The sequence below is a fragment of the Nannobrachium achirus genome (assembly GCF_963921795.1).
Source record: "Nannobrachium achirus genome assembly, chromosome: 6".
Taxonomy (NCBI): Eukaryota; Metazoa; Chordata; class Actinopteri; order Myctophiformes; family Myctophidae; genus Nannobrachium; species Nannobrachium achirus.
Window position 1 is genome coordinate 71,196,141 of NC_137815.1, and position 26,349 is coordinate 71,222,489.

General features: G+C 42.2%; 1 protein-coding gene across 1 annotated transcript; it reads left to right on the top strand.

The window, feature by feature from the left end:
* Nucleotides 1-3,518: 3,518 nt before the first annotated feature.
* On the top strand, nt 3,519-22,844 carry LOC308287609 (myosin heavy chain, fast skeletal muscle-like; the record flags this gene model as incomplete). Its single annotated transcript, XM_080728837.1, has 39 exons — nt 3,519-3,728; nt 4,834-4,977; nt 6,248-6,404; nt 6,500-6,527; nt 6,625-6,724; nt 6,832-6,924; nt 7,014-7,077; nt 7,159-7,257; nt 9,649-9,752; nt 9,868-10,006; nt 10,514-10,632; nt 10,924-11,073; nt 11,162-11,332; nt 11,760-12,063; nt 12,413-12,477; nt 12,843-12,930; nt 14,254-14,371; nt 14,493-14,616; nt 14,995-15,131; nt 15,619-15,874; nt 16,331-16,573; nt 16,696-16,872; nt 16,965-17,110; nt 17,249-17,339; nt 17,428-17,817; nt 17,942-18,068; nt 18,217-18,335; nt 18,439-18,635; nt 18,729-18,912; nt 19,970-20,135; nt 20,311-20,435; nt 20,560-20,868; nt 21,042-21,245; nt 21,411-21,536; nt 21,641-21,811; nt 21,898-22,002; nt 22,098-22,193; nt 22,593-22,721; nt 22,824-22,844. The coding sequence occupies 39 exons, from the start codon at nt 3,519-3,521 to the stop codon at nt 22,842-22,844; spliced, it is 5,796 nt and encodes a 1,931-aa protein (XP_080584963.1).
* Between the last annotated feature and the right edge of the window lie 3,505 nt (nt 22,845-26,349).

Here is a 26,349-nt window from a genome sequence, read left to right on the forward strand (position 1 = left end):
ACTAAAACTTTTCATGTGACTAAATTATGACTAAAACTAAATTACATTTTATTCAAAAAACTATGACTAAAAGAAATCTAAATCAAAATTTGCTGTCAAAAACAACACTGGACATGACTAATGTCCAACCCCTCAAATACAAAAATAGGGATGGGCAAAAATACATTAAAAAGGGGGGGGAGGGGGGGGGGGGAGAGAAAAGAAAAGAAAAGTCAAATACTGACCAGGATACTGCAGTCTCCTGGTGACAGTATTTCACATATTATTTTTAATTTGTATTTCAAATATGTTTTTTATTGTATTTTCGCCCATCTCTGCCCAAAAAGTAACTAAATTCCCTGCAAGCCAAATGATGTCATGATGACGTCATGATAACGTCCTCCGGTGACTCCGGTGACGTTCAGAACTAGGCCAGGTCACATGGGGATGATCCTGACGTCATTAGGATGTCATATGGACTTATGGATTATTGTTATTGTTTGTAATGTTAGTTGAAATATGAGCATGTAAGGTCATATTCTGGGACATATCTGACTAGTTATGATCGGACCCTCTCTGATTAATCCAGGACGTCCGTTTTTGTGGGCAGGATTTACGGTTGTGCTAAAAATTATTCAACCCCCCCCCCCCCTCTGCAAATCTGTTTTATTGGCTAAATTCACAAACTGACAACTGAATTAAATAAATAAATCATACGAACAAGAATAGCTTTTGTCGTGTTTTTTTTTCAAATGCAATGCTAAATGACGCCACTTTCATTTTCAATTATTCAACTCTTAATTATTCCTGAAAACATCTGTAATCAACTGCAATCGACTAATCAACGGCTTAAATAGTCGCATCAGATGTGCAATCTGGCCTGACTAGAGGTTTGTTGACTTGTTGACTGTGATTAGAGCAGTTAGAAACATGACTAAGTTTAAGGAATGGTCAGAAAAGTTCAGAGAAGAGATTATTGCTTTGTAAAACAAAAGGAAAAGGATATGAAACAATTGCAAAGACACTGAATGTTCCATAAAGTACAGTTTTGAGCATAGTTGAAGTTCTAAGTCAAAGGAACGGTGGTTACACTAATGAACAAATTTGTCAACAGACAACTGCATGTTGGTTTAAATCAGGTGATATTCTAGGCCAGATCTGATTATGGTTTGACTTGATCTGATTCCTAAAAAAACAGGGGCTTACCGTGGTAGGAGATGCAGGTTTACTCAGTCTCACCAGTCTCACCCGAAGCCACCATACCAGAACCCTTCTCAGGGGCCCACGCTTTCGCGGCTGCAGCCCCCAGGCTATGGAACAACCTGCCCCTTTCGATTAGGTCTGCTCCATCTATAACTGTTTTTAAATCTCAGGTTAAAACTCACCTATTTTCTCTAGCTTTTAATCTCACCTGAGGTCTTTTAAATGTTTTGCTTTTATACCGCATATATGTGTGTTGTGTTTTCTTGTTGACACTTGTTATATGTACCGTATACAGTATATGCTCATGCTTTTATTGTTTGCTCTTTCTCTGTACAGCACTTTGGTCAATTCAGGTTGTTTTAAATGTGCTTTATAAATAAAGTTTGATTTGATTTGATTTGATCTGACCCCAATCGAGACGTCACTGAATGGTCCGGGTCCTGACGTGCTTTGCTGGGAAGCTGTCAAATTTAGTGAAGTGATTCCTCCTCAAAAGGAGCGGAGTATGAAGTAACATATCAAGTAAATAACAAGCACACCCTGCCAATAGACTACTATTTTTATACCATGGCACTGGCATGGACATTAAACACATAGCCAAGGAGCACTAGTACCAAGTATCATGTGAGTGAATAAATATAAATGGATACGATTGCAATGTCAACAGGAATGAGAGGACCTTGAAAGGCAGTTCCTACTTTTACTTTCTGCACAGCATGCAATGAACACCTAATATAAGGCATGCTGAGATGGCTGTCAGGGACCCATTGCAGAGATCATCAGAGTTCCATTTGGTCGGTGAGTGAGACTTTCCATCTGTGATGTTTTCATGGCTTCATAGTCGTATAGATGTTTTAGAGATGTCTGCTAATCATAGTCATATCCTGGTGTCAGCTTTTAATAGTTGAATAAATCTATTAGTCCTGTTATTCATTTCTAACATGACTCCGTACATAGTGCCACATAGCTGCGGACATTATTACAGACACTGAATGTTAAGTGCAGAGAATAATATGTCATATTGATGAACAGGTTTACAGTTCTTTTGTTTTAAATGATATGGTTTAGGCCAGATTGGAATTAGATATTGATCTTTCATTTTTATTTAGACGTTTCAATTATGTTATGATTATTTAAATAATAATTAGTTGTTTCACCAGATACTTTTGTACTCTTAATCAAGTAATTATTTGGAAGAGTACCTTTACATCTATGGAGTTATTATTCGTTTAAAGTAACACCATTAGTTTATTTATTTTATTTTACAGTTTGGCTAGTCTGCCCACCTGTAACCTTAATTCATACAATGGAATAAAAGTGTGAGAAAGAAATCTAGCATTGCTTCAGTACAAATAAAAAAAAAAAAAATCTAGAAGCATGGCTGTGATGACTTAAGATAATTTGGTGGAATTAAGCATAAGCGAAACACCAACAAACAAACAAACAAAGGAATAAAACATAATGGGCAAGTTACATTTAATTTCATTGCATGTAACTAATATTGAAATAACTCTTTTCAAACTTGGAACTGATGAGAAATGTTAAAATGTCTCTGGTGCAAAGTGTTGTGTGGCAAGAATGAACATTAGGATTCATATAATTAATATAATCCAGTTTGATTCATGATTATAAATTGTATTGAATCATTCAACTCCTGTTAATGTCCTCAAAATGATGTGTTTTCTCCACACTAAAGGCTGCACACAAGATTCCACCGCTACTGGTAGAGGAGAAAAGTGAGTGTTCATAATTTTCCTAATAAATCTACAATTAGCTATAACCATAAGAATAGTCCTACAATTATCTACTCAGATCTCAAGTCAGCAATTGCATAAACACCATCTATTTGTCCGCCTTCATAATAAAGTATTAATTAACACGAACGGGTACACCTTATTGTGTATCATTATTTTATGCTTTAACTATTGAACAATAGCAGATATACAAGCTCACAGCGCGGCACCGAGTGCCGCGCTGCGAGCTTGTAGATCTGCTATTTTTGAAAAATCGTGAACATTTGAATTTTGACCCGATTCTATAAGTGTCTTTTGAATCCTTCTAAGGTTTTTTGAAAAAAAAACTATGTTTCTATGTCAGCAATCTGGCCAGCCATCGTCAAAGAAAAGGTCCTTTTCACTTAACTGGAGCTCCGTTATTCTGTTCTTGACAGACTACTATGTCAGTGGTTCTCAAACCTTTTCATGTGAAGGACCCCCAAAATGATATGTATTTGGCCACGGACCCCCATCTCAAAATATTTAGTTCCAGGGACCACCCAGAAGCAACATTAATATAATTAACACCATCTATTTGTCCGTCTACAGAAAGCCGCCACCATGAGTACGGACGAAGAGATGAAGCAGTATGGCAAGGCCGCCATTTATCTCCGTAAGCCAGAGAAGGAGAGAATGGAGGCTCAGGCTTCGCCCTTTGATGCCAAAACGGCAGCATATGTGGCCGACAAAGCCGAGCTGTACCTCAAGTGTAAAATCGTAAAGAAGGACGGTGCCAAAGTCACCGTGGAACTAATTGGGGACAAGAAGGAGGTAAAGGTTTATCTAAAATCAAGTACCACTGTCTGTAAGGGCCGATGTATACTCCACTTTTAGAGCCCACTTTAAATCGGTTCGGCTCTGTTCAAACTACAATATCGTCACCTTAATAAACTAACTTGAATGAGCTGTCCTAACAACCTCCAGGTTCTGGTGCCGCCAAGCCTGTGCTGCCCACACAAAGATCTGAGCTATCCGTGTGCGAAAGATCTCCATATATGGGATCTCTGTATCTCTCAGTCCTTGTCCCCTTTTATGGGCATATTCGTTGGATCGGCGGTTCTACTGAAAAATTACGTTTTGTACAACTGTGCATCATGTAAGTACAGTAACGGCAGGGGAAGTAGCTAAGTATGTAGGCAAAGATCTGGGCTACTCTGCGTGCGAAAGTTGGAGTCTGTAGAACCAACCATGTGCTGTGAGACCTCTTTCATGTGATTTGGGCCAATTCGGCCTCGGCATCAATTAGTAGTCAGGATGGCCTATAAGTCACTGTTTGAGAAAAATGATATTTTTGGGGGGGGTGCTGCCGAGATGTTGTGACACCCAGGACCAAATTTAACTCTAAAAGTGGAGTAGGCCTACATGCAGGCCAGTGGTGTAAAGTAACTAAGTACTTTCACTTACAGTAAGTGCTAAGTACGGTTTTGAGGTACTTTTACTTTACTGGAGTATTTCCAATTACTTCTACTCCACTACATTCTAGATCCAGAAAATGTTACTTTTACTCCACTACATTTATTTGAAAACTTTAGTTACTATTTACTTTGCGGATATAAATTATAATATTATAAAAGATACATTAACCACTTTAGCCCTATTTTATGCCTATAGGCATTTGAAAATAGCCTACAAGCTCACAACGCGTCGCCAAGTGACGCGTTGTGAGCTTGTAGATCAGCTATTTTCAAACATTTTGTACTTTTACTTTTGGTACTTTAAGTACGGTACATTTTGATGCCAATATTTTCGTTGTATTTTACTTGTAACAGAGTACTTCTACATTGCAGTAATGATACTTTTATTCACGTAAAAAAATTGAGTACTTTTTCCACCACTGATGCAGGCCCTAATCACGATTATTATTATATTTTTCTAGGAAAGAACTGTGCCTGAGGCTGACGTCACCCCCATGAACCCTCCCAAGTATGACAAGATTGAGGACATGGCCATGATGACCCACCTCACTGAAGCCACCGTCCTGTATAACCTCAAAGAGCGTTATGCAGCATGGATGATCTACGTAAGGTTTTAGACTTGTGATTTTTGCGGGTCGACTTGACTCAGTAAAAAGTTGAGTTGAAGTCGACTTTACCCTTCGATGACGTCATCACATCACACACGACCCCCCAATTATGTTGGGGGGGGCCCCCCAGACGATTAACTTAATGTGCAACATTGTTTTCTCACTCAACTGTAAACAAACCAACAACGTTTAAGTATATAGACATACAGTAGAGGGTATCTTCACATTTCTTAAGTGCCAATTTAAGGACTTTTTAATACCTCTAAATTAATTAGACTATTAAACATTGTCCAAATTGTCAGATATATAGAGGCAGAAATTGTGAAAATAGCCGATCTACATGCTCACAACGCCTCGCATTGCGAGGCGTTGTGAGCATGTAGATCTGCTATTTTCACAATAGAACCATGTTATACCAAATGTAATGTAGCACTGTAATATTGGATCATTCCGTCCTTGGCAATAAGCAATCCTACTGTTTGAATGCTGTACAGAAGCACACATGGAGCAAACATAATGATAGAGGATAGAACTTCGACTTTCAACTTTCTCTGGTGGGAGTCGACTTGTGTAATGAAGTCGACTCAGTCGACTTGTTGACTTTTTCGCTAATGCCCTATTTTCTACATGCTGAGAACAGTTCATGGTTGTTGCACCTGTCGATAGGAAAGAGAGAAAAATACACAGTACAATTTATATCATCAAGTGAAACCCATAGAGAAAACAACAGTATGTAAATAACAAACTTTTTTTTTTTTGTTAACAAAAGTTAACTTGTTAATTTAGTTGATGCCTCTTCTAACTCGTAACATTAATCCCAGCGGAGATCAGTCTTTTTGCCTTTGAGTGAGTTTGCATTTCCAGAGCGGAAGGGAGCGGGTGGAAGTAGGGGGTCCAATGAGTTTCTTTAGATAGGAGGGGGTATTGCTGTGGATCCACTGATGGGTAAGAAGGCAGATCCTTGAAGGCTACTCCATCCTGAAGGAGATGGGAAGCTAGTGTAGAGAATGGAGTATGGCTGTGATATGTTCTCTCTCATCATCAGGATCCTATATAGCAGCACATGACATTCTAGCTACTCAGACTATAAATAGGCAACCACACTCGCAATTTCCCAGAATTTTATCTTTCTAGTTCTGAATGTACTGGAGCTTCTGGATGCTCATGTTAGGGACCCCGATGAGAAGTGCGTTGCAGACAGTAGTCAAAGCCTTGAGGAGACAAGGGTGAGCAAGTTAATGTTCTTTCTCTTCTCCCCTTCCTTCAGACCTACTCTGGCTTGTTCTGTGCGACTGTGAACCCCTACAAGTGGCTCCCAGTGTACGACCAGGAGGTTGTGAATGCCTACAGAGGCAAGAAGCGTATTGAGGCCCCACCTCACATCTTCTCCGTCTCTGACAACGCCTATCAGTTCATGCTGATGGGTACGTACTGTCCTAGTGAGGATAATGTAAAACATACATAACTATAACGGTCTTGTGCCGTATTTGTGACTAAAGGTTTGATTTACATTTTACAGACAAAGAGAACCAGTCTGTCCTGATCACGTAAGTTTCTGTCATCTACTAACTAGGCATTAAAAACAAGAACATTGTACACAAATTGACTAACTGCATTTCTCTGAATGTATGCATTTATAACCAGTGGAGAATCCGGTGCTGGAAAGACTGTGAACACCAAGCGTGTCATCCAGTACTTTGCAACAGCTAGTTCTGCTGGAGAGGGTGGTGCCACTAAAATCAAGGTATATACAGGTTTTAACTTTAACAAATAAATATTTTTGAACATTTTGAAAATTTGAAAAAAATCTGACCAAATGTTAAACTGGGCAATGTCTGAAACATTCCATAGGGGTCACTGGAGGATCAGATTATTGCAGCCAACCCCTTGCTGGAGGCCTATGGTAATGCCAAGACCATTAGGAATGACAACTCCTCTCGCTTTGTAAGTTTAAAAATAATGTCATTTTATGAGAATACCCGCAACAATTCCACAATGTAGAGAGATGAAACAAAGTGTGCTCTATCAAACAGGGTAAATTCATCAGAATCCATTTTGGCGGAACCGGTAAACTGGCCAGTGCTGATATTGAGACATGTAAGTATGAAGTTCACAGATGGTAAATGATATATCCCTTTATGTGAGGATTACATTTTGACTTATGTACAACCCATATAGATCTGCTGGAGAAGTCCAGAGTGACCTTCCAGCTTCCTGCTGAGAGAGGCTACCACATCTTCTTCCAGATGATGACCAACCACAAACCTGAGATCATTGGTAAGTGGAATTACTATTATAGTTTATTATTATTATAGATTATTGTCTCCGCCAGGCCGAAAGGCATGGTCGAGAGACTGTTGCACCCTGTCTGTCTGTCTGTCTGTCTGTGCAGCTAATCTCTGACGCCGTTGGCCCGGTGCGAAACTGTGCACACATACACTTCCTGGATGCCAATTCAGAACCTCTGCCCCACATTTTTCACATGGGCCTGTTCTAGCGCCACCATGAGTCAGATTTTTACAAAACTTTGAACAACTCCTACAGATTTTGTCCAAAGATCACGCAAATCGGTAGACAGTATCTCTACAGTCATGTGATCAACGTGAATCTGTCCAATTTACCATATTCCATCCCGTTTGGCTAAGATTGGCTTCCAAAGTTTGCAGGATTGCTCTGTTATGAACAAAATGCCTCAAATCATGAACACGCAGCGTGCAGTTTTCATGAAACTGGCACACACATCCCCACTTCCCAAAAGGACGATTGTTTCCTATAACTCCACCGATCAGTTTAAAACTATCTATGCGCACTCCCTAGCGGCCAAGGAAAAAACATTTGCCCTGCATTTTTCACATCTGCCTTTTATAGCACCACCAGGAGGCCGACTTATGTAAAACATATTCTTTGATATTAGTCCTTCAGATTTTATCCAAAGATTATGCATATCACTACACACTGTGTAGTGATCACTATAGATATACTGTGTAGTACACAGTATATCTATAGTGATGTGATCAAGACAGATTTTTCTGATATTTCATATTCTATCCTGATTGGCTAACATTGGGTTTCAGGATTGGTCCGTTTTGAACAAAATGCCTCAAATCATGAACGCAGCCTGTGATTTGCGTGGAATGTTGCGCACACATTCCCACTAGGCCAAGGAACAAATGCCACCCTTTTCACATTGCCTTATTATAGCGTCACCAGCAGGTCAACTTTTGCTAAACACATTTTTGGAACAAAATGCCTCAAATCATGCATGCAGCGTCTGAATGCCATGAAAGGCCCAAGAACACATGGCACCCTTTTCACATTGGCCTATTGTAGCGCCACCAGGAGGCCACAATAACCTACCTGACTTGGCGGAGAGCGCTGTTTCTAGTTGTTAAATGGAATTACTGATGCTGATGCAGTGAGATAACCCGACTCCGACCAGATGGCGGTGGAATTGAGTTCACAAGTTAAAGGACAACTCCGCCCTAAATCACTTCTAGGCTGATTTTCCTACTTCCAAAAAGACTGTCCATGGGGTCTATTAGGCACAAATGCCCCTGTTGTCCATTTTCCCCTGCAGAACCAAGCAGCTCTCATAGCATAGAGTGGAGCTTATAAGCCTATCGCTTTTACACTATTTGTTGCGGTCAAAAGTGATTTATTTTTTCATGACTGTGTTACTAGTTGTCATTACAAACACATCCATGCCTTGATTGCACCACACAAGCCACCACAATGGCAAAAATCATGTTTTGGGGTGAGCATTCGGCACAACTGCCAATCAAAGTGACTGTATTGGCCAATCACAGTGTGTCTTTTCCGGGACTTGGCAAAACACATAAAAGCATAACATCTGTTTAGCAGAGTGTCATGACTTTTGTGGGACAACGATGGCATGGATGTGTTTGTAATGACAACTAGTAACACATTCATGAAAAATAAAAACTTTTAACCACAACAAATAGTGTAAAAGCGATAGGCTTATAGGCTCCACTCTATGCTATGAGAGCTGCAGGGTTCTGCTGGGGAAACTGGACAACATGGGCATTTGTGCCTAATAGACCCCATGGACAGTCTTTTTGGATCAATATAAGTAGGAAAATGAGCCTAGAAGTGATTTAGGGCGGAGTTGTCCTTTAAGTTCACAAAGTATTGTGAACTTGTGAACTCAATACCACTGAGTGAGATTAGCATTGGTTGATTGATTGAAGACTTTATTAGAAGTTTGCATAGGAAAAGGTACAGTTTCATGACGGTACAGTTCACTGGTACAAGGTCTACTAAAAGGAGATCCATGAAAAGACTAAGCTTATTTCCACAGGAAACCATTAAAGTATCTCAGATAGTATATAGCAGTGAGAGCAGAGAGGGAAGCACGCACATCTCCAAAAGATGTTTCAGGTGCTGAACCAAAAATACACACCATAGGAAGAAGGGAAGTCCGCACACTGTTCTGTAGCTCCAGCGACAATTTTATTGAGGAGAAACAACGTTTTGACCCCGGTGCGTCTTCATCAGGAGACGACCCACCAGGGTCGAAACGTTGTATCTTCTCAATAAAATTGTCGCACAACAGTGTGCGGACTTCCCCTCTTCCTATAAGATTAGCAGTGAGAACATCAATGAATGAATAAAAAACACATGTTCACACCTTTTTTAATCCCTTTTCAGAGCAGTGTCTGATCACCGCCAACCCCTACGACTTCCCCCTGATCAGCATGGGTCAGATCGTTGTGGCCAGCATCGATGACAAACTGGAACTCGAAGCTACTGATGTCAGTGAACATTTAGTTTACCGTTGAGTTGTAGCCTACACAATTCTAATTGGATGTTTGTTGATCTAATGCTTAATTTCAATCTCTTGAATACATCTCTGCTCGTTGACATCAGGACGCTATTGACGTCCTGGGCTTCAGTCTCGAGGAGAAACAGGGCATCTACAAGTTCACCGGCGCTGTGATGCACCATGGTGTCTTGACCTTCAAACAGAAGCAGCGCGAGGAACAGGCAGAACCAGACGGCACTGAGGGTGAGAGGAATGAAAATAATGCTGTAATGCTTTGTCACAAAGATTGTATTTAGTTATATTCTAAATGAACTAAGCCAGTGGTTCTCAACCCTTTTACACTAGAAGATCTGTCTCTATACCACTATAAAAACTGATATAAATACAGTTGTGTAGACCTACCCCATCCTATTCAGCTATGCACAGTTAACACAGGAGGCCAATATATTCCTTGAATTCATGGAGATTGTTTAGTTTAGTTTGTTGCATTCCTAAGCTAATAATTTGATGACCGGGTCCATATTTAGCTACTATACTCTGTGAACTTCCCATGCAAATTGCACAAGCCGCGGAGTCTATTGAAGTTGCAACAGCACTGCTGCAGAGACTCTGTTAGAAGGATGGTTATTGGGTTTACCTACTATTCTAGATTACTGTCTCTTTGCAATTGACGTATTACCTTGTGTTTACCTTGCTTACTGTTAAAGCGTCTGATAAATACCTAAATTGCAAATTGTGTGAACATTTCAGTGGCAGACAAGATTTGCTACCTTTTGGGCCTGAACTCAGCAGATATGCTTAAGGCATTCTGCTACCCCAGAGTCAAAGTGGGAAATGAGTATGTCACTAAGGGACAAACTGTGCCACAGGTGAGTAACTTGACATTTTTGTATGTATGATATCTGATTTCATACGCACCTTACATTCTCAACGCAGCACAAGAACTCTAATGTATTTTTGCAGGATTAATCGGTAGTAGTATCTCTATAGTCATTAAACTAGTAATTATTTACTTAAGACTAGATTTGATATGATATATTACCTTGTGTTTTCCTTGCTTACTGTAAATTGGTCTGGATTAAGAGTGGCTAAATCTTTAATTCTACATTCTGAATTGTGTATTTAAATACCGCTACTAAATAACGTTCCTACTTCCTTAGGTCATGAACTCAGTTGGTGCCTTGGCCAAGTCCATCTATGAGAAGCTGTTCTTGTGGATGGTCATTAGGATCAACGAGCAGCTGAGCACACCAGCTCAGAGAAACTACTACATTGGTGTGCTGGACATCGCTGGTTTTGAAATCTTTGATGTAAGAATTGACTTGTTTTAAGTGGGATACTCATTATTTTTTGTCACAAAGTTAGGGACTAACAGGCTAATGATATTTCAACTTACAGTTCAACACCCTGGAGCAACTGTGCATCAACTTCGTCAATGAGAAACTGCAACAGTTTTTCAACCACACAATGTTTGTTCTGGAGCAAGAGGAGTACCTGAAGGAGGGAATTCCCTGGGATCTCGTTGACTTCGGCATGGACTTGGCTGTCTGCATTGAGCTCATTGAGAAGGTATACAATTATTATTATATTTGCATGTATTATCTTGGACTTGGCTATCTGCATTGAGCTCATTGAGAAGGTATCATTATTGCGACCATAGGTTGCAGTTTAGTATGTGAACGGTCACATCCTGTCCGTATGTATCTCTGTCTGTCTGTCACGCCTGACACTGTGGTGCTATGGGTTTGTCCCTCTGACAAATAACCCCATTGACTTGAATGGGAAAATACAAAAACGGAGAACCACACTTGCAATTTCCCAACATTGCATCTTTCTAGTTAGTGTCATATACTATTGTTATCAGCTGGAGTTTACGGAGTAACATATAGCTTCATTGAGAAGGTAAACAATTATTTTGTGCTTTAATGGACATGATTTTAATATTTTTTTTAGTTTGTTTTTTGTTGATTTGTCTCTTTTGTCTCCTCTACAAAAGCCCTTGGGCATCTTCTCCATCCTTGAGGAGCAGTGCATGTTCCCTAAGGCTACGGACAAATCCTTCGCCGAGAAGTTGATTGACCAGCATCTTGGGAAGAACAAGGCCTTTGAGAAACCCAAACCAGGGAAAGGCAAAGGTGAAGCCCACTTCTCCCTGGTCCACTACGCTGGAACCGTGGACTACAGCATCACAGGCTGGCTGGAGAAGAACAAGGATCCACTTAATGACTCTGTGGTGCAGCTGTACACCAAGTCTTCAGTTAAACTGCTTGCAACACTGTATCCCGCACCTGAGCCTGAAGGTAAGTTTATTCATAGAATAAAATGTGTTCAGTTAAAATGCTGGGTGTACTGTATCCCCCACCTGAGCCTGAAGGTAAGTGGCAGAGCAATGGTGTGCGCAGGTCTCTGGTGTGGCTATTCTGGCTATTCTGACGGCAGACCCCTGACCAAGTTTGGTGGGCAACGGTGCAACATGTTACGTTTGTATGCCCACCCACCCGACCAAACAACTTCTAGGCAATTTAAACAAATCATCCACCTGGGCCTGAAGTTACTATTATATTAATATACTATAAACACTCTGACAAGAAGAGAGGCATTTTTATTGTGTTTAACTAATGATAACTCATGATTGTAACATGTAAACAGATACTACAAAGAAAGGAGGCAAGAAGAAGGGTGGCTCTATGCAGACTGTGTCAAGTGCTTTCAGGGTAAGAATATGTATTCATTATTATTAACTTTAAATTCCTGTACGAATATTTATTATAATTTTTTTTTCCAACATTACATTATTGTAAGAATGAAGCATTATTATTATCAACATTATATCCATGTATGAAATATGCAGGTATTTTCATGTTGAAATTAAACTATTTCTGTATCACATGTTGTAAGCTTGTAACTCTGCTTTAAAATGGGGCTTAAAGTGGTTAATTTATGTTTTAGGGGGGAAATAATCTGGAGAGTAACTAGTATCTAATGAGTTCAAATAATTAGTAGTAGTTTAGGGAAAAAGTACAATGTCGTATGAGCTTCTACTAATAATAAGCTTAATTGTCTCATTATGTCTCAACAGGCAAACTTGGCGTTGCTGATGACCAACTTGCATCGCACTCATCCTCACTTTGTGCGTTGCCTGATTCCCAACGAGTCCAAGACTCCAGGTAAACAGAAAATAAACATTTAAACAGTGATAGTCATTTAACGCAACTTTGGCCAGTGTGTACAGTAACTATTTTGTACTGATTGTGACCGTAGGTCGCAGTTACTTCTATACTATCCAAACCTCCACCGGCTGTCAGTCCGTCTGTCCGTCATGTCACTCGTCACACGTCACACTTTCCCCCTACTCATATCTCCGCCACTGTTGGCCCGATCCATGCCAAAATTTCCACACAAACTCCTTGCCTGCCAAACTACAACCTCCAAGGACCCCCAGAGCTCCAGGGCCCTGGGGGACCCCCAGGTGTAAAAAATGACCAAATGTGCAAAAAAGACCAAATGACCACCCCAACGGGGCTCCACACGGGGAATTCCCGGGGACCACCGACACCTGGTGCTCCAGAACGGATGCAAAAGTGGTGGCGCCCCCAGTGGAGGACCCCCTCCACTGCAGCGCACATAAAATGCCGTAACTCGGGCTAGGATCGACCGGGAGAGCCGGGGCCGGTACCTATTCGTCCACTTCGGCGGCGCGGAGACCCCACCCCTCATTTCTCACATGGCCCTCTTCTAGCGCCACCATGAGGCCGATTCTTGCAAAACACATTTTTGGACACTGCTCCTACAATTTTTGCCCTAAAATCACGCAAATCGGTACACAGTATGTCTACACTCATGTCATCAACTTGGATCTGTCCCATATAGCGCCACCTTCAGGCCGATTTTTTAAAACACATTTTTGGACACTGCTCCTACAATTTTTGCCCTAAAATCACGCAAATCGCTACACTGTATTTCTACACTCATCTCATCAACATGGATCTGTCCCATATAGCGCCACCTTCAGGCCGATTTTTTAAAACACATTTTTGGACACTGCTCCTACAATTTTTGCCCTAAAATCACACAAATCGCTACACAGTATGTCTACACTCATGTCATCAACATGGATCTGTCCCATATAGCGCCACCATCAGGCCGATTTTTTCAAACACATTTTTGGACACTGCTCCTACAGATTTTGCCCTAAAATCACGCAAATCGGTAAACAGTACGTCTACGCTCATCTCATCAACATGGATCTGTCCCATTTAGCACCACCTTTAGGCCGATTTTTTAAAACACATTTTTGGACACTGCTCCTACAATGTTTGCCCTAAAATCACGCAAATCGCACAGTATCTCTACAGTCATGTAATCAAAACGCATCTGTCCCATCTAGCGCCACCATCAGGAAGATTTTGGAAAGACTTTTTTGTTTGCCTATTTGTGGAGATAAGCGACTAGGGAGTCTTACTGGTAATAATGAAGCAACATGTTTACAGGGCTGATGGAGAACTTCCTGGTCATCCACCAGTTGAGGTGTAACGGTGTGCTGGAGGGCATCAGGATCTGCAGAAAGGGCTTCCCCAGCAGAATCCCTTATGCTGACTTCAAGCAGAGGTATTTATTATTCCTTACTTTTTTAGTTCCATTCATATTCATGCAAAATTACCCACTTTTACAAAACGGGTACAGAGTACTGAACGTCAGCGGAAAATGACCATGAACTTTTACAAATCAGGTACAAAGTACTGAATGCCAGCGCATGCCCCGAAGGCGCGTTTATGGACAACAAGAAAGCCTCTGAGAAGCTGCTTGGCTCCATTGACGTACCTATAGATGAGTACAAGTTTGGACATACCAAGGTAAACACACTCCCAATCTGGTTTAACATTATCCAGAGAGGACTAAAAGTAGATTTTACGGTTGTTTAGTTACAGTGTTTGTGACATTGCATGCAGGTGTTCTTCAGGATGTTTAGTTACAGTGTTTGTGACATTGCATTCAGGTGTTCTTCAGGTTGTTTAGTTACAGTGTTTGTGACATTGCATTCAGGTACTCTTCAGGATGTTTAGTTACAGTGTTTGTGACATTGCATTCAGGTGTTCTTCAGGATGTTTAGTTACAGTGTTTGTGACATTGCATTCAGGTGTTCTTCAGGATGTTTAGTTACAGTGTTTGTGACATTGCATTCAGGTGTTCTTCAGGATGTTTAGTTACAGTGTTTGTGACATTGCATTCAGGTGTTCTTCAAAGCTGGTCTGCTGGGTGTCCTGGAGGAGATGCGAGATGAGAAGCTGTTTACTCTGGTCACCATGACTCAGGCTCTTGCAAGAGGTTACGTCATGAGGAAGGAGTTTGTCAAGATGATGGCTAGGAGGTACTTTGAAAACATCAATTCAATATTGAGTACAATTTTAAGTAAACATTGCCATTGCTCAATAAAACAAATGTAAAGCGTCAATAAAATAGCAAACATTGCCAAGCAAACTTTTGGTGACGGAGGCAAGGTAAAAAAATCCCATTAAATGGAGAAGAATACCAACAGCAATAACAACGACGACAACAGTAACAACTATAATGATGCGATAATAGCAGAAATAACTAGAAGTGTGGTTGCACTGGGTTGTGGTCAGCGGGATACGAGGAATCCGCTGGGAAAAGAATGTGGGTTTAGAGTTTTTGAGCGGTAATCTTGGAGGGATCTAAGCTCCAACATATGGCGTTGTCTGGGAGGCGAAGCACGGCCTACATGTTGGCACAAAGCGCTCAAAGTTTGTTGTACGCCCAGGGTCACATTGGCCTAGCTTCGCGGGACAATTAATGAAATTAACTTCCACTCACTTCACACTAACTGTTTTCCACAGAGAGGCCATTTACACCATCCAGTTCAACATGCGCTCATTCGTGAATGTGAAACACTGGCCATGGATGTTGGTCTACTACAAGATCAAGCCTCTCCTGCAGAGCGCTGAGACAGAGAAAGAACTGCAGAACATGAAGGAAAACTATGAGAAGATGAAGGTTGACTTGGCTGCTGCCCTGGCCTCCAAGAAGACCCTGGAGGAGAAGCTGATCGCTATAACGCAAGAGAAAAATAACCTTGCGACCGCAGCGGCATCAGTAAGTAGTTACACTTGAACAGGAAATGTTGTTAAAAAGTCATATTGTATAATCAAACTACAGGTATCTTAAAATCTTTTAACTAATGTAGATGTGTAGTAGACCATGGCAGAGGATGCCTGGATGGTCGAACGACGGTTCGACCATGCTACTCACCCACACACTAGTATATTCTTTTGGAGGAGGTTGATAGCCTCAACTACTATAGTATATCCTTCTGGAGGAGGTGGATGGCCCCCATCTTCTTCCTTGTCCTCACCTCCGCCACCGCCTCTGTACTGTCCCAGCTCTAACAATGATAGAGCCTGCCTTTTTCACCAACTTGTTCAGTCTGTCAATGTCGCTTGTGTTCATGTACCCCCTCCCCCAGAAAGCAGCTGCAAAGAAATCTCATATATCTCTACCCAGAACAAACGCTGACATGTTCCCTCATTTACCCTTTCCATTGACAACCAGGGTGACGAGGCTCTGAACGATGCTGAGGAGAGATGTGAGGGTCTTATTAAAAGTAAGATCCAGTTGGAGGCCAAGCTCAAAGAGACGACCGAGAGACTGGAGGACGAGGAGGAAATGAACGCTGAGCTGACCGCCAAGAAGAGGAAGCTGGAGGATGAATGCTCTGAGCTCAAGAAGGACATCGATGACCTGGAGCTCACCTTGGCCAAAGTGGAGAAGGAAAAACACGCCACTGAAAACAAGGTTCAACATTATACTCTCTAGCTGTAAAGTTATGGAGCAACAATGATCCATTCATGATTATACACTCTAGCCGTCTTAACAAGTTATAGAACTATAATGATCCATTCCTTCATGTTAATTAGGTGAAGAACCTGACCGAGGAGATGGCCTCTCAGGATGAAGGTCTTGCTAAGCTGACCAAGGAGAAGAAGGCCCTCCAAGAGGCCCACCAGCAGACCCTGGATGACCTGCAGGCAGAGGAAGACAAAGTCAACACTCTGACCAAGGCCAAGACCAAGCTGGAGCAGCAAGTTGACGATGTGAGTTTTACCAAAGTCAAGCATGTGTTTTAAATACATTATGTTTATTGTTACACTGAATGATGATGTGCAAATCGTCCATCGTTGTGCAGCTGGAGGGTTCTCTGGAGCAAGAGAAGAAGCTCCGCATGGACCTGGAGAGAGCCAAGAGAAAGCTGGAGGGTGATCTGAAACTGGCCCAGGAATCCATAATGGACCTGGAGAATGACAAGCAGCAGAATGACGAGAAGACAAAGAAGTAATGTGGACCACAATTACGGACGGACGGACGGACGGACGGACTGACGCAACCTATGGTTGCAATTATATCAACTATATGAATTGCCATGGAGACGAACTACCACTAAAATATGACGTATATTCCTGTATTCCACAGGAAGGACTTTGAAATCGCCCAGCTTCTGAGTAAGATTGAGGATGAGCAGTCTCTGGGCGCCCAGCTGCAGAAGAAGATCAAAGAACTTCAGGTATTTTCCCAGCTGTAATTAATGAATTATAATAAGTAAGGGTGAATTTTTATTTTCAGATGTTAATCTGACATCATTCATTTGAAAGGCTCGTATTGAAGAGCTGGAGGAGGAGATCGAGGCAGAGAGGGCCGCTCGTGCCAAGGTGGAGAAGCAGAGAGCCGACCTCTCCAGGGAACTGGAGGAGATCAGCGAGAGGCTGGAGGAGGCTGGTGGAGCCACGGCCGCTCAGATCGAGATGAACAAGAAGCGTGAGGCGGAGTTCCAGAAGCTACGTCGTGACCTTGAGGAGTCCACCCTGCAGCACGAGGCCACCGCCTCCGCTCTCCGTAAGAAGCAGGCTGACAGCGTGGCTGAACTGGGTGAGCAGATCGACAACCTCCAGAGAGTCAAGCAGAAACTTGAGAAGGAGAAAAGCGAGTACAAGATGGAGATCGATGACCTGTCCAGCAACATGGAGGCTGTCGCTAAGGCAAAGGTAGAAGAGAATGCTTGTGTGTAATTCTTGTCAAAACACTTGTTCAACAAACAGATCGTGGGGGGAAAAACTAGGGTATACATTGCAGCTTACTTCAGTGATTGGATCCAATGTTATTCAACAGGGAAATCTTGAGAAGATGTGCCGCACCCTTGAGGACCAACTCAGTGAAATCAAGTCCAAGAGTGATGAGAACGTTCGCCAGTTAAATGACATTGGAGCTCAGAAAGCGAGACTGTTGACTGAAAATGGTAAATGTTCACTGTAAAACCTACATGGGTTTTCAATGGTATTTGAGCAAATTCCGAAATTAGAGACAATGCTTTGATTGGCAGTTATCCCATGTATTCAACAAAGATTATGTAAATGTTTGGAACTAATATTCAAATTTCTAACTAGGTGAGTTTGCTCGTCAACTTGAAGAGAAAGAAGCTCTCGTCTCTCAGCTCACCAGAGGCAAGCAGGCCTTCGTCCAACAGATTGAGGAGTTGAAGAGACACGTTGAAGAGGAGGTTAAGGTAAGGAACAGGCGTTTCTTCACTTTTTCTTATGAATAGGCCTAATAACATCTGTCTGTAATTTCATCCAGTTGACATTATTTTGTCATCTTTCTTTCGACAGGCAAAGAATGCCCTTGCCCATGCTGTGCAATCAGCTCGCCATGACTGTGACCTCCTGAGGGAGCAGTTTGAGGAGGAACAGGAAGCTAAGGCAGAACTCCAGAGAGGAATGTCCAAGGCCAACGGTGAAGTGTCTCAGTGGAGGGCCAAGTATGAGACTGATGCTGTCCAACGCACTGAGGAGCTGGAGGAAGCTAAGTAAGTCATCAGTGTTTTTACAATCATCAGGTACCGCTCACTGTACAACATATTGCTCACGATAACTTGATTCCATTCGACACTGATCAACAGGAAGAAGCTCGCCCAGCGTCTTCAGGAGGCCGAGGAGCAAATCGAGGCTGTGAATAGCAAGTGCGCCTCTTTGGAGAAGACCAAGCAGAGACTCCAGGGTGAAGTGGAAGACCTCATGATTGATGTGGAGAGGGCCAACGGTTTGGCCGCCAACCTTGACAAGAAACAGAGGAACTTCGATAAGGTGCTTTGACAGACATTATTTTAAAACAAATTAATTTCCTCCTTAAAGTGGTGTAAATGACACATTCTATTACATATTCTGTGCAGGTCCTTAAAGTGGGGTAAACGATACGATTCAAGGTTCACGATTTACAATTTCACGATTTTTTTTCTCTAACCCCCCCCCCCCCCAGCTATTAATCTCATACAGTATGTTTGTACTACATTTTCATACCATTTATTTAACTACATTTCCAAAGTAGCATACTTTCCATGTACTCAAAAGTAAAAGTACTCAATGTCTGTGCAACAACTGTAAACATACTTTCTTATTGTTTAGAACCTAGCTACAGGGTTAACATGTAAAAAAACGTAATTTTTGATGCTATTCTAGCCCCCACAGTTAGTACCAGCCATGAACCAGCGACAACAGCCCTGCTATTCGGGCTCAGCCCTATTAGCACGACTGGTTGTGCGTTGGACTGGCGAGTGGGAGTCCCGGGTTCAATCCCCGCTTCCATACATCACTACAATCTGGCGTAGTCGGCAGGACGAGGAGCGTGATATCCTCGCGTGAGGGACAGGTCCACGTCGTGTGCGGCGGTCCACAGCGTGAAGTGTGGAGCACGAGGGCGCGCTCCAAAGATCGGGGGGGTGATTGTAGCCCCCACAGTTAGTACCAGCCATGAATCAGCGACAACAGCCCTGTTAATCGGGTTCAGCCCTATTAGCACGACTGGTTGTACGTTGGATTGGCGAGTGGGAGTCCCGGGTTCAATCCCCGCTTCCACGCATCATTACACTATATTAGAATAGAAGTTGACCTATGTGACAGTGCAGAAACATAATTGCCTTCCTTGATGCATTAATGATGCGTCAACCTGGTCACAGACACACAGACCTCCCCCAGCAGTGCTCTGAACTAATCGCTCTCCAAAAGCCATTGAATACGATTTAATATGATTAAGTTAAACTCACATTTCATATCAGACACACCCTAATTCATTAGCCCCCCCAATTTCTTTTTTTTAATCGTTACATGCCTATAAATGACACATTTCATCTCAAATGCTGTGCAGGTCCTGGCAGAATGGAAGCAGAAGTTTGAAGAGGGTCAGGCCGAACTGGAGGGAGCTCAGAAAGAGGCTCGTTCTCTCAGCACTGAGGTGTTCAAGATGAAGAACTCCTACGAGGAGTCTCTGGACCAACTGGAGACCATGAAGCGTGAGAACAAGAACCTGCAACGTAAGTCTTCTCTACAGTACATCCTTCTTTTAATAACGTACAAAAAAAGAAAAGAAAAGAAAACATTAAATGTTCAAGATCAATTGTGGTTCAGGCTGCAACTTTATTCAAATGCAAATACAAATCCAGTTGCTTATTGGAAAGATCCTCATTCATTATTTACAAACAACTTCAGAGGAGATCTCAGACCTGACTGAACAGATCGGTGAGACTGGAAAGAGCATCCATGAGCTGGAGAAATCCAAGAAACAGGTGGAGACAGAGAAGTCAGAGATCCAGACAGCCCTGGAGGAAGCTGAGGTAAAACTAGATGTCTCTATCTTAGATTTCTTTCAATACATTTTATATTCAAACAGTGTAGCAGTATATGATGGATGTTACATTAAAAGGTCCTACAACCTTTTGCTCCCGTGTTACATTTCAGGGTACTCTGGAGCACGAGGAGTCCAAGATTCTTCGTGTGCAGCTGGAGCTCAACCAGATCAAGGGTGAGGTTGACAGGAAGCTGGCAGAGAAGGACGAGGAGATGGAGCAGATCAAGAGGAACAGCCAGAGGGTGATTGACTCCATGCAGAGCACTCTGGACTCTGAGGTCAGGAGCAGGAACGATGCCCTGAGGATCAAGAAGAAGATGGAGGGAGACCTGAACGAGATGGAGGTTCAGCTGAGCCACGCCAACCGCCAGGCTGCTGAGGCCCAGAAGCAGCTGAGGAATGTCCAGGGACAGCTCAAGGTGCAGAATACATAGTAGTTAGACAGTAGACAATAGACACATATTCAAACACAAGGTAGTTAAACAGAGACCATAGACATACCGGTATATTCAAACAATGAAACTGCTCTGAACTACAGTCACGTTCTGATGTTTCTCTTTAACACGACCACCTCGAATGTGATTTGTTTTAGGATGCCCAACTGCACCTTGACGACGCTGTCAGAGGACAGGAGGACGTGAAGGAACAGGCTGCCATGGTGGAGCGTAGGAATGGCCTCATGGTGGCTGAGATCGAGGAGCTGAGAGTGGCTCTGGAACAGACAGAGAGAGGCCGCAAAGCAGCCGAGCAGGAACTGGTGGATGCCAGTGAGCGCGGTGGCCTGTTGCACTCCCAGGTACATCCACATCAACATATTTAACATACTCCTTTCTCCTGAACGTTGTTCTGTCTACTGAGATAATGATGTCGTTAGTCGCGTCGAATGGCCTTATTTCTTTTCAGTTTAACATACATACAGTATCATGCATACCTGCGTACCTAAACTGAATCTTTGTTTTAGAACACAAGCCTTGTGAACACCAAGAAGAAACTTGAAGCTGACCTGATCCAGGTCCAAGGCGAAGTGGACGACAGTGTTCAAGAAGCAAGGAATGCTGAGGAGAAGGCCAAGAAGGCCATCACTGATGTAAGTTAGGATGATCTCCACAGCGTGTGTGATGCAGCGGCATAATTTTTGTTCTTTGCGGGACAACAAAGTATATTTGATCTTACACAAAAACTACTTTCCAGGCTGCTATGATGGCCGAGGAGCTGAAGAAAGAGCAGGACACCAGCTCTCACCTGGAGAGGATGAAGAAGAACCTGGAAGTCTCCGTCAAGGACCTGCAGCACCGTCTGGACGAGGCTGAGAACCTGGCCATGAAAGGAGGCAAGAAGCAGCTCCAGAAATTGGACGGCAGGGTAAGATATCCTTCACTTCAACAGGGCGCATAGTCAATGAAATAAGAATACATCATTTGATAATAATATATTATTCAATTGTGAAGGTGCGTGAACTGGAGGCAGAGGTTGAAAACGCACAGAGAGCCGGAGGAGACGCTATTAAAGGTGTGCGCAAGTACGAGAGGAGGGTGAAGGAGCTGACATACCAGGTACTGTATATCATATTCACTCAAATGACCATCATGCCTCTGAGAAAATTAATAGAATGCATGAACTGAGGTTATGTATTCACTCTGATCGACAGACTGAAGAGGACAAGAAGAATATGGCCAAGCTTCAGGATCTGGTGGACAAACTGCAGATGAAGGTGAAGGGCTACAAGAGGCAGGCGGAGGAAGCGGTAAGACATATATGTATTCATACATGTTTAGTTGTCGCCATGGGCATAGTGTTGTAGTCATATGGAATAACTAAAGAAATAATAGCGATAGGAATCAGTGAATATGACCAACATCAGTCCATTTTTCAGTGTCCATCGTTTGCCATGCTTCTGCAGTATGACATGCACACAGCTGCAGACGCAGGCAGTTTAAAGGAATAATGGTAACAGTGCATAATCCAAAATGGACTGCAGAAACCAATTGATTGTGTAAGCTGTAATTTCAGGCTCAGGCTGCCGAACAATATCAAGAGCACAGCCACGGTTGTGCGATTCCAATGAGAACTTCATGTGGTCCCAAAATGTATTGTTTGGACCATAATTGCTCTTTTCAAATCTTGACGCTCTATCACATTTTAGGAGGAGGCAGCCAACACTCACCTGTCCAAGTGCAGAAAGGTTCAGCATGAGCTGGAGGAGGCTGAGGAGCGTGCCGACATCGCTGAATCCCAGGTCAACAAGATGAGAACTAAGACTCGTGACTCCAAGGTAAATACCTGTTCAATATGAAAGGTTAATTAAGATGATTATCTTTAACATTTAACTGAAGACTAATGAAGAATATCTAATTGTATATTCCTATCTTTACAGGGAAAAGATGCTGCTGAATAGGTTCTCCAACTCAAGTCACCGTAAAGAGTCATAAAATATGACCCATTGTATTCAATAAAGGTGGCAACAAAAGAATATTGTGTCTATTTACTTTGTCAATCATTTTTTATTGTCAGCGTATTCTGGTTCCACTATACCATTTTATAAACAAAATAAAATACATATGTTATAAGGACAATTATCTTAAGGACTGTGGGTGGTCATATGAATTGTGATTTTTAAACTGAATCCATTCTTTTGGGGTCCAGGATTAACCTCTGCAAGGCCAGACTTCACGGTCTAAATGGGTGGGTATCACAAGAAAGTGGGAAAAATACTCACATTTTGTACTCAAGTAAATGTATCAATACAGCAATGTAAAACATACTATTTTTCAAGTAAAAGTCTGCAATTAAAAAGTACACAGGTATTGGTTTTAAAATGTACGCTATAAGTGGCAAAGTAGAAAGTACTCATTATGCACAAGTATTCAAATGTATAAACAATCTTTGAAAACCGATCTACAAGCTCACAATGCATTGTCCACAGCCATCATCAAGAAGAGAATCAATAAGATTCCAGAAGAAATTGTGAATCGAATTCACACTTTTACCTTTTGGACAAAAAAACGGTTTCACGGGGGAAGCTTTGTAGAAAAGGAAACAGCCTCATTTGGATGATGCTGCATGACGACACAATATGATGTCACAATGCGGTGTCACACTAGGAGCTATAAGAAGGATGACTTTACAATTCAAGTTGTCCGGCCGCTAGTTCTCAGTTGTAAGAAAGAAAGTGAATCAAAAGGTTGTGAATAAGCCTATAGGATCCAAAGAGATCCAAGACTCAAGGTGAGAGAAGACGTGGGATGACTATAGTAAGTGACTAGACTCTTTAAGGACATTCCGACCCCTGGAGGTGATATAAGACACCCATATAGAATCCTTCGCTACAAAGATTTGAAAAATAGCAGATCTACGAGCCTGTAGCACGGCATTCGGTGCCGAACTATGAGCTTTAATAGAAAAATTCGGCCTCGACCTGACCCGATACGCGATTTTTCGGAACCCAGCGCGAAATGTTCGGATTCTCCGTATGCGGAGATGTTGTCTGACATCAGGGTCTTCCGGAACCGACACTGTGTCTTCAGAGATCTCCATATATGGGCATAAAATGGACGCAGACAGACAGATACAGATATCTCCATATATGGGCATAAATGGACTCAGGCAAACAGATGGTCAAAACGGGTCCTATGAAAACAGGTATAATGGGGATTGCATTAAAGGGCGGGGCATTCATTCCCTATTTACATCGTTCCCGAGTTGGCCAGGTTCGGGCGGCCAAGCTTCTAGTTGTACTAATTGTTTCTGGAACTGCATGTGCAGATTTTCCCTTAGTCCAGTACCTGGCCTATATTTCCGTTTGCAATTTGGTGTGAGGGAGGTTTCTCACCTGAAGTCAGTGGGTCCCTAGACCTACTGACTGAAAAATCACAGAGGTGCTTGCCTGCATGAATGGCACAATGATGAAAATCCAACTTTATACAACAAGTAAACATCCCCATTTAACTTTAAATGGGGATTTTAAATGGGTGTTTAAATGAACAAATAAGACTATTAAAGAATAAAAGTGACAAATAAAATCACAACAACAAAATTAAATAACAATTTCCCTCAAAGTGCACCATGGAGATCTCTGCAGACACAGTGTCGGTTCCGGAAGACCCTGATGTCAGACAACATCTCCGCATACGGAGAATCCGAACCTTTCTCGCTGGTTTCTGAAAAATCGCGTATCGGGTCAGGTCGAGGCCGAATTTTTCTATTAAAGCTCATAGTTCGGCACCGAATGCCGTGCTACAGGCTCGTAGATCTGCTATTTTTGCAAATCTTTGTAGCGAAGGATTCTATATGGGTGTCTTATATCACCTCCAGGGGTCGGAATGTCCTTAACACACGGGTGACTAACCGGTCCCTTAGGCCGATTTTGAGATTTCAAAGTGCAATAACTCTCCCTGTGAAGGTCTCAGAAATTTCCCCTTCCATGACTTTTCCTAAATACTCAAGATATATGTTCTCGTTTTTTTTCCGCTTCTGAAACGTTTCCTAATTATGAAATAAAATACAATTATACCACTCTGACGGTAGTTATCGGCAGAAAAGACCACTCTCCCCCATTCTCCCCCTCCTAAGAGAATTCACACGTTTAGCGCTCCCGGAGTGCGCCTTTGTTCAAGGTAATGGATCATTTGCATTTCACTGTCAGCTTAGCAAAGACATTAAAACCACTACCTGGAAATGTTTTATTTCATAAATAGTATCAATATAATATTAATTATGAGAATCGCTATGGTGTATATAATGTAGGCCTCTTATTATTTTAGCCGTGCAGGAGCAATCATTTGCGGGGAGATGATGCTCTTGCTGACTGGGAGAAGTGTGACGCTGCTGCCACTGCACAGCGTGTTTCTAAAAGCTAAGCATCATTTCAGCTAATAATACATATAAAGAACAACTGGGTGATCTATAAGTTATCGGCCAAAATGAATATCTTGTATAGATATGCCTACACGGCACACGCTGCACCGGGAGACACGGCCCTAATCTCCCGGTGCAGTCAGCCTGTTCTGTCCGAGTGGAGACGGCTTTTAGACGGGCACGCATGTCACGGTGCCGATCAAACAATATAGGCACCCGACACTTGTGTCCTGCAAGTTTAATTTCTAATGGATAATCATTTGCTTTTCATTGTTACATGGCTAAGCAAAAAACACTACGTGAACATTTTACAGAGTGAAGAGAATGTTAATTATCTCTCTCTCTCTCTTTCTCTCTCATAATTTCTCTGCCTCGCTCTGTCTATCTCTGCTACACCGTTCCCTCTCTCTCTTTCTCCCGAGCCCAGTTTGCGCAAATGGAACCGCGGAGACCCCACCCCTCATTTCTCACATGGCCCTCTTCTAGCGCCACCATGAGGCCGATTCTTGCAAAACACATTTTTGGACACTGCTCCTACAATTTTTGCCCTAAAATCACGCAAATCAGTACACAGTATGTCTACACTCATCCCATCAACATGAATCTCTCCCATATAGCGCCACCTACAGGCCGATTTTTAAAAACACATTTTTGGACACTGCTCCTACAGATTTCGCCCTAAAATCACGAAAATCACTACACAGTATGTCTACACTCATGTCATCAACATGGATCAGGAAGATTTTGGCAAAACACATTTTTGCCCTATTTGTGGAGATAAGTGACCTACGGTCGCTTATCTCCCGATTAGGGAGTCTTATTATATATATATTTAACTATCGAGAGCGCTCTCTTTCTTTCTCTTTCCCCTCCCTCTCTGCATGCATGCGTTTGATTGATTGATTGAAGACTTTATTAGAAGTTTGCATAGGAAAAGGTACAGTTTCATGACGGTACAGTTCACTGGTACAAGGTCTACTAAAAGGAGATCCATGAAAAGACTAAGCTTATTTCCACTGGAAACCATTGAAGTATCTCATATAACA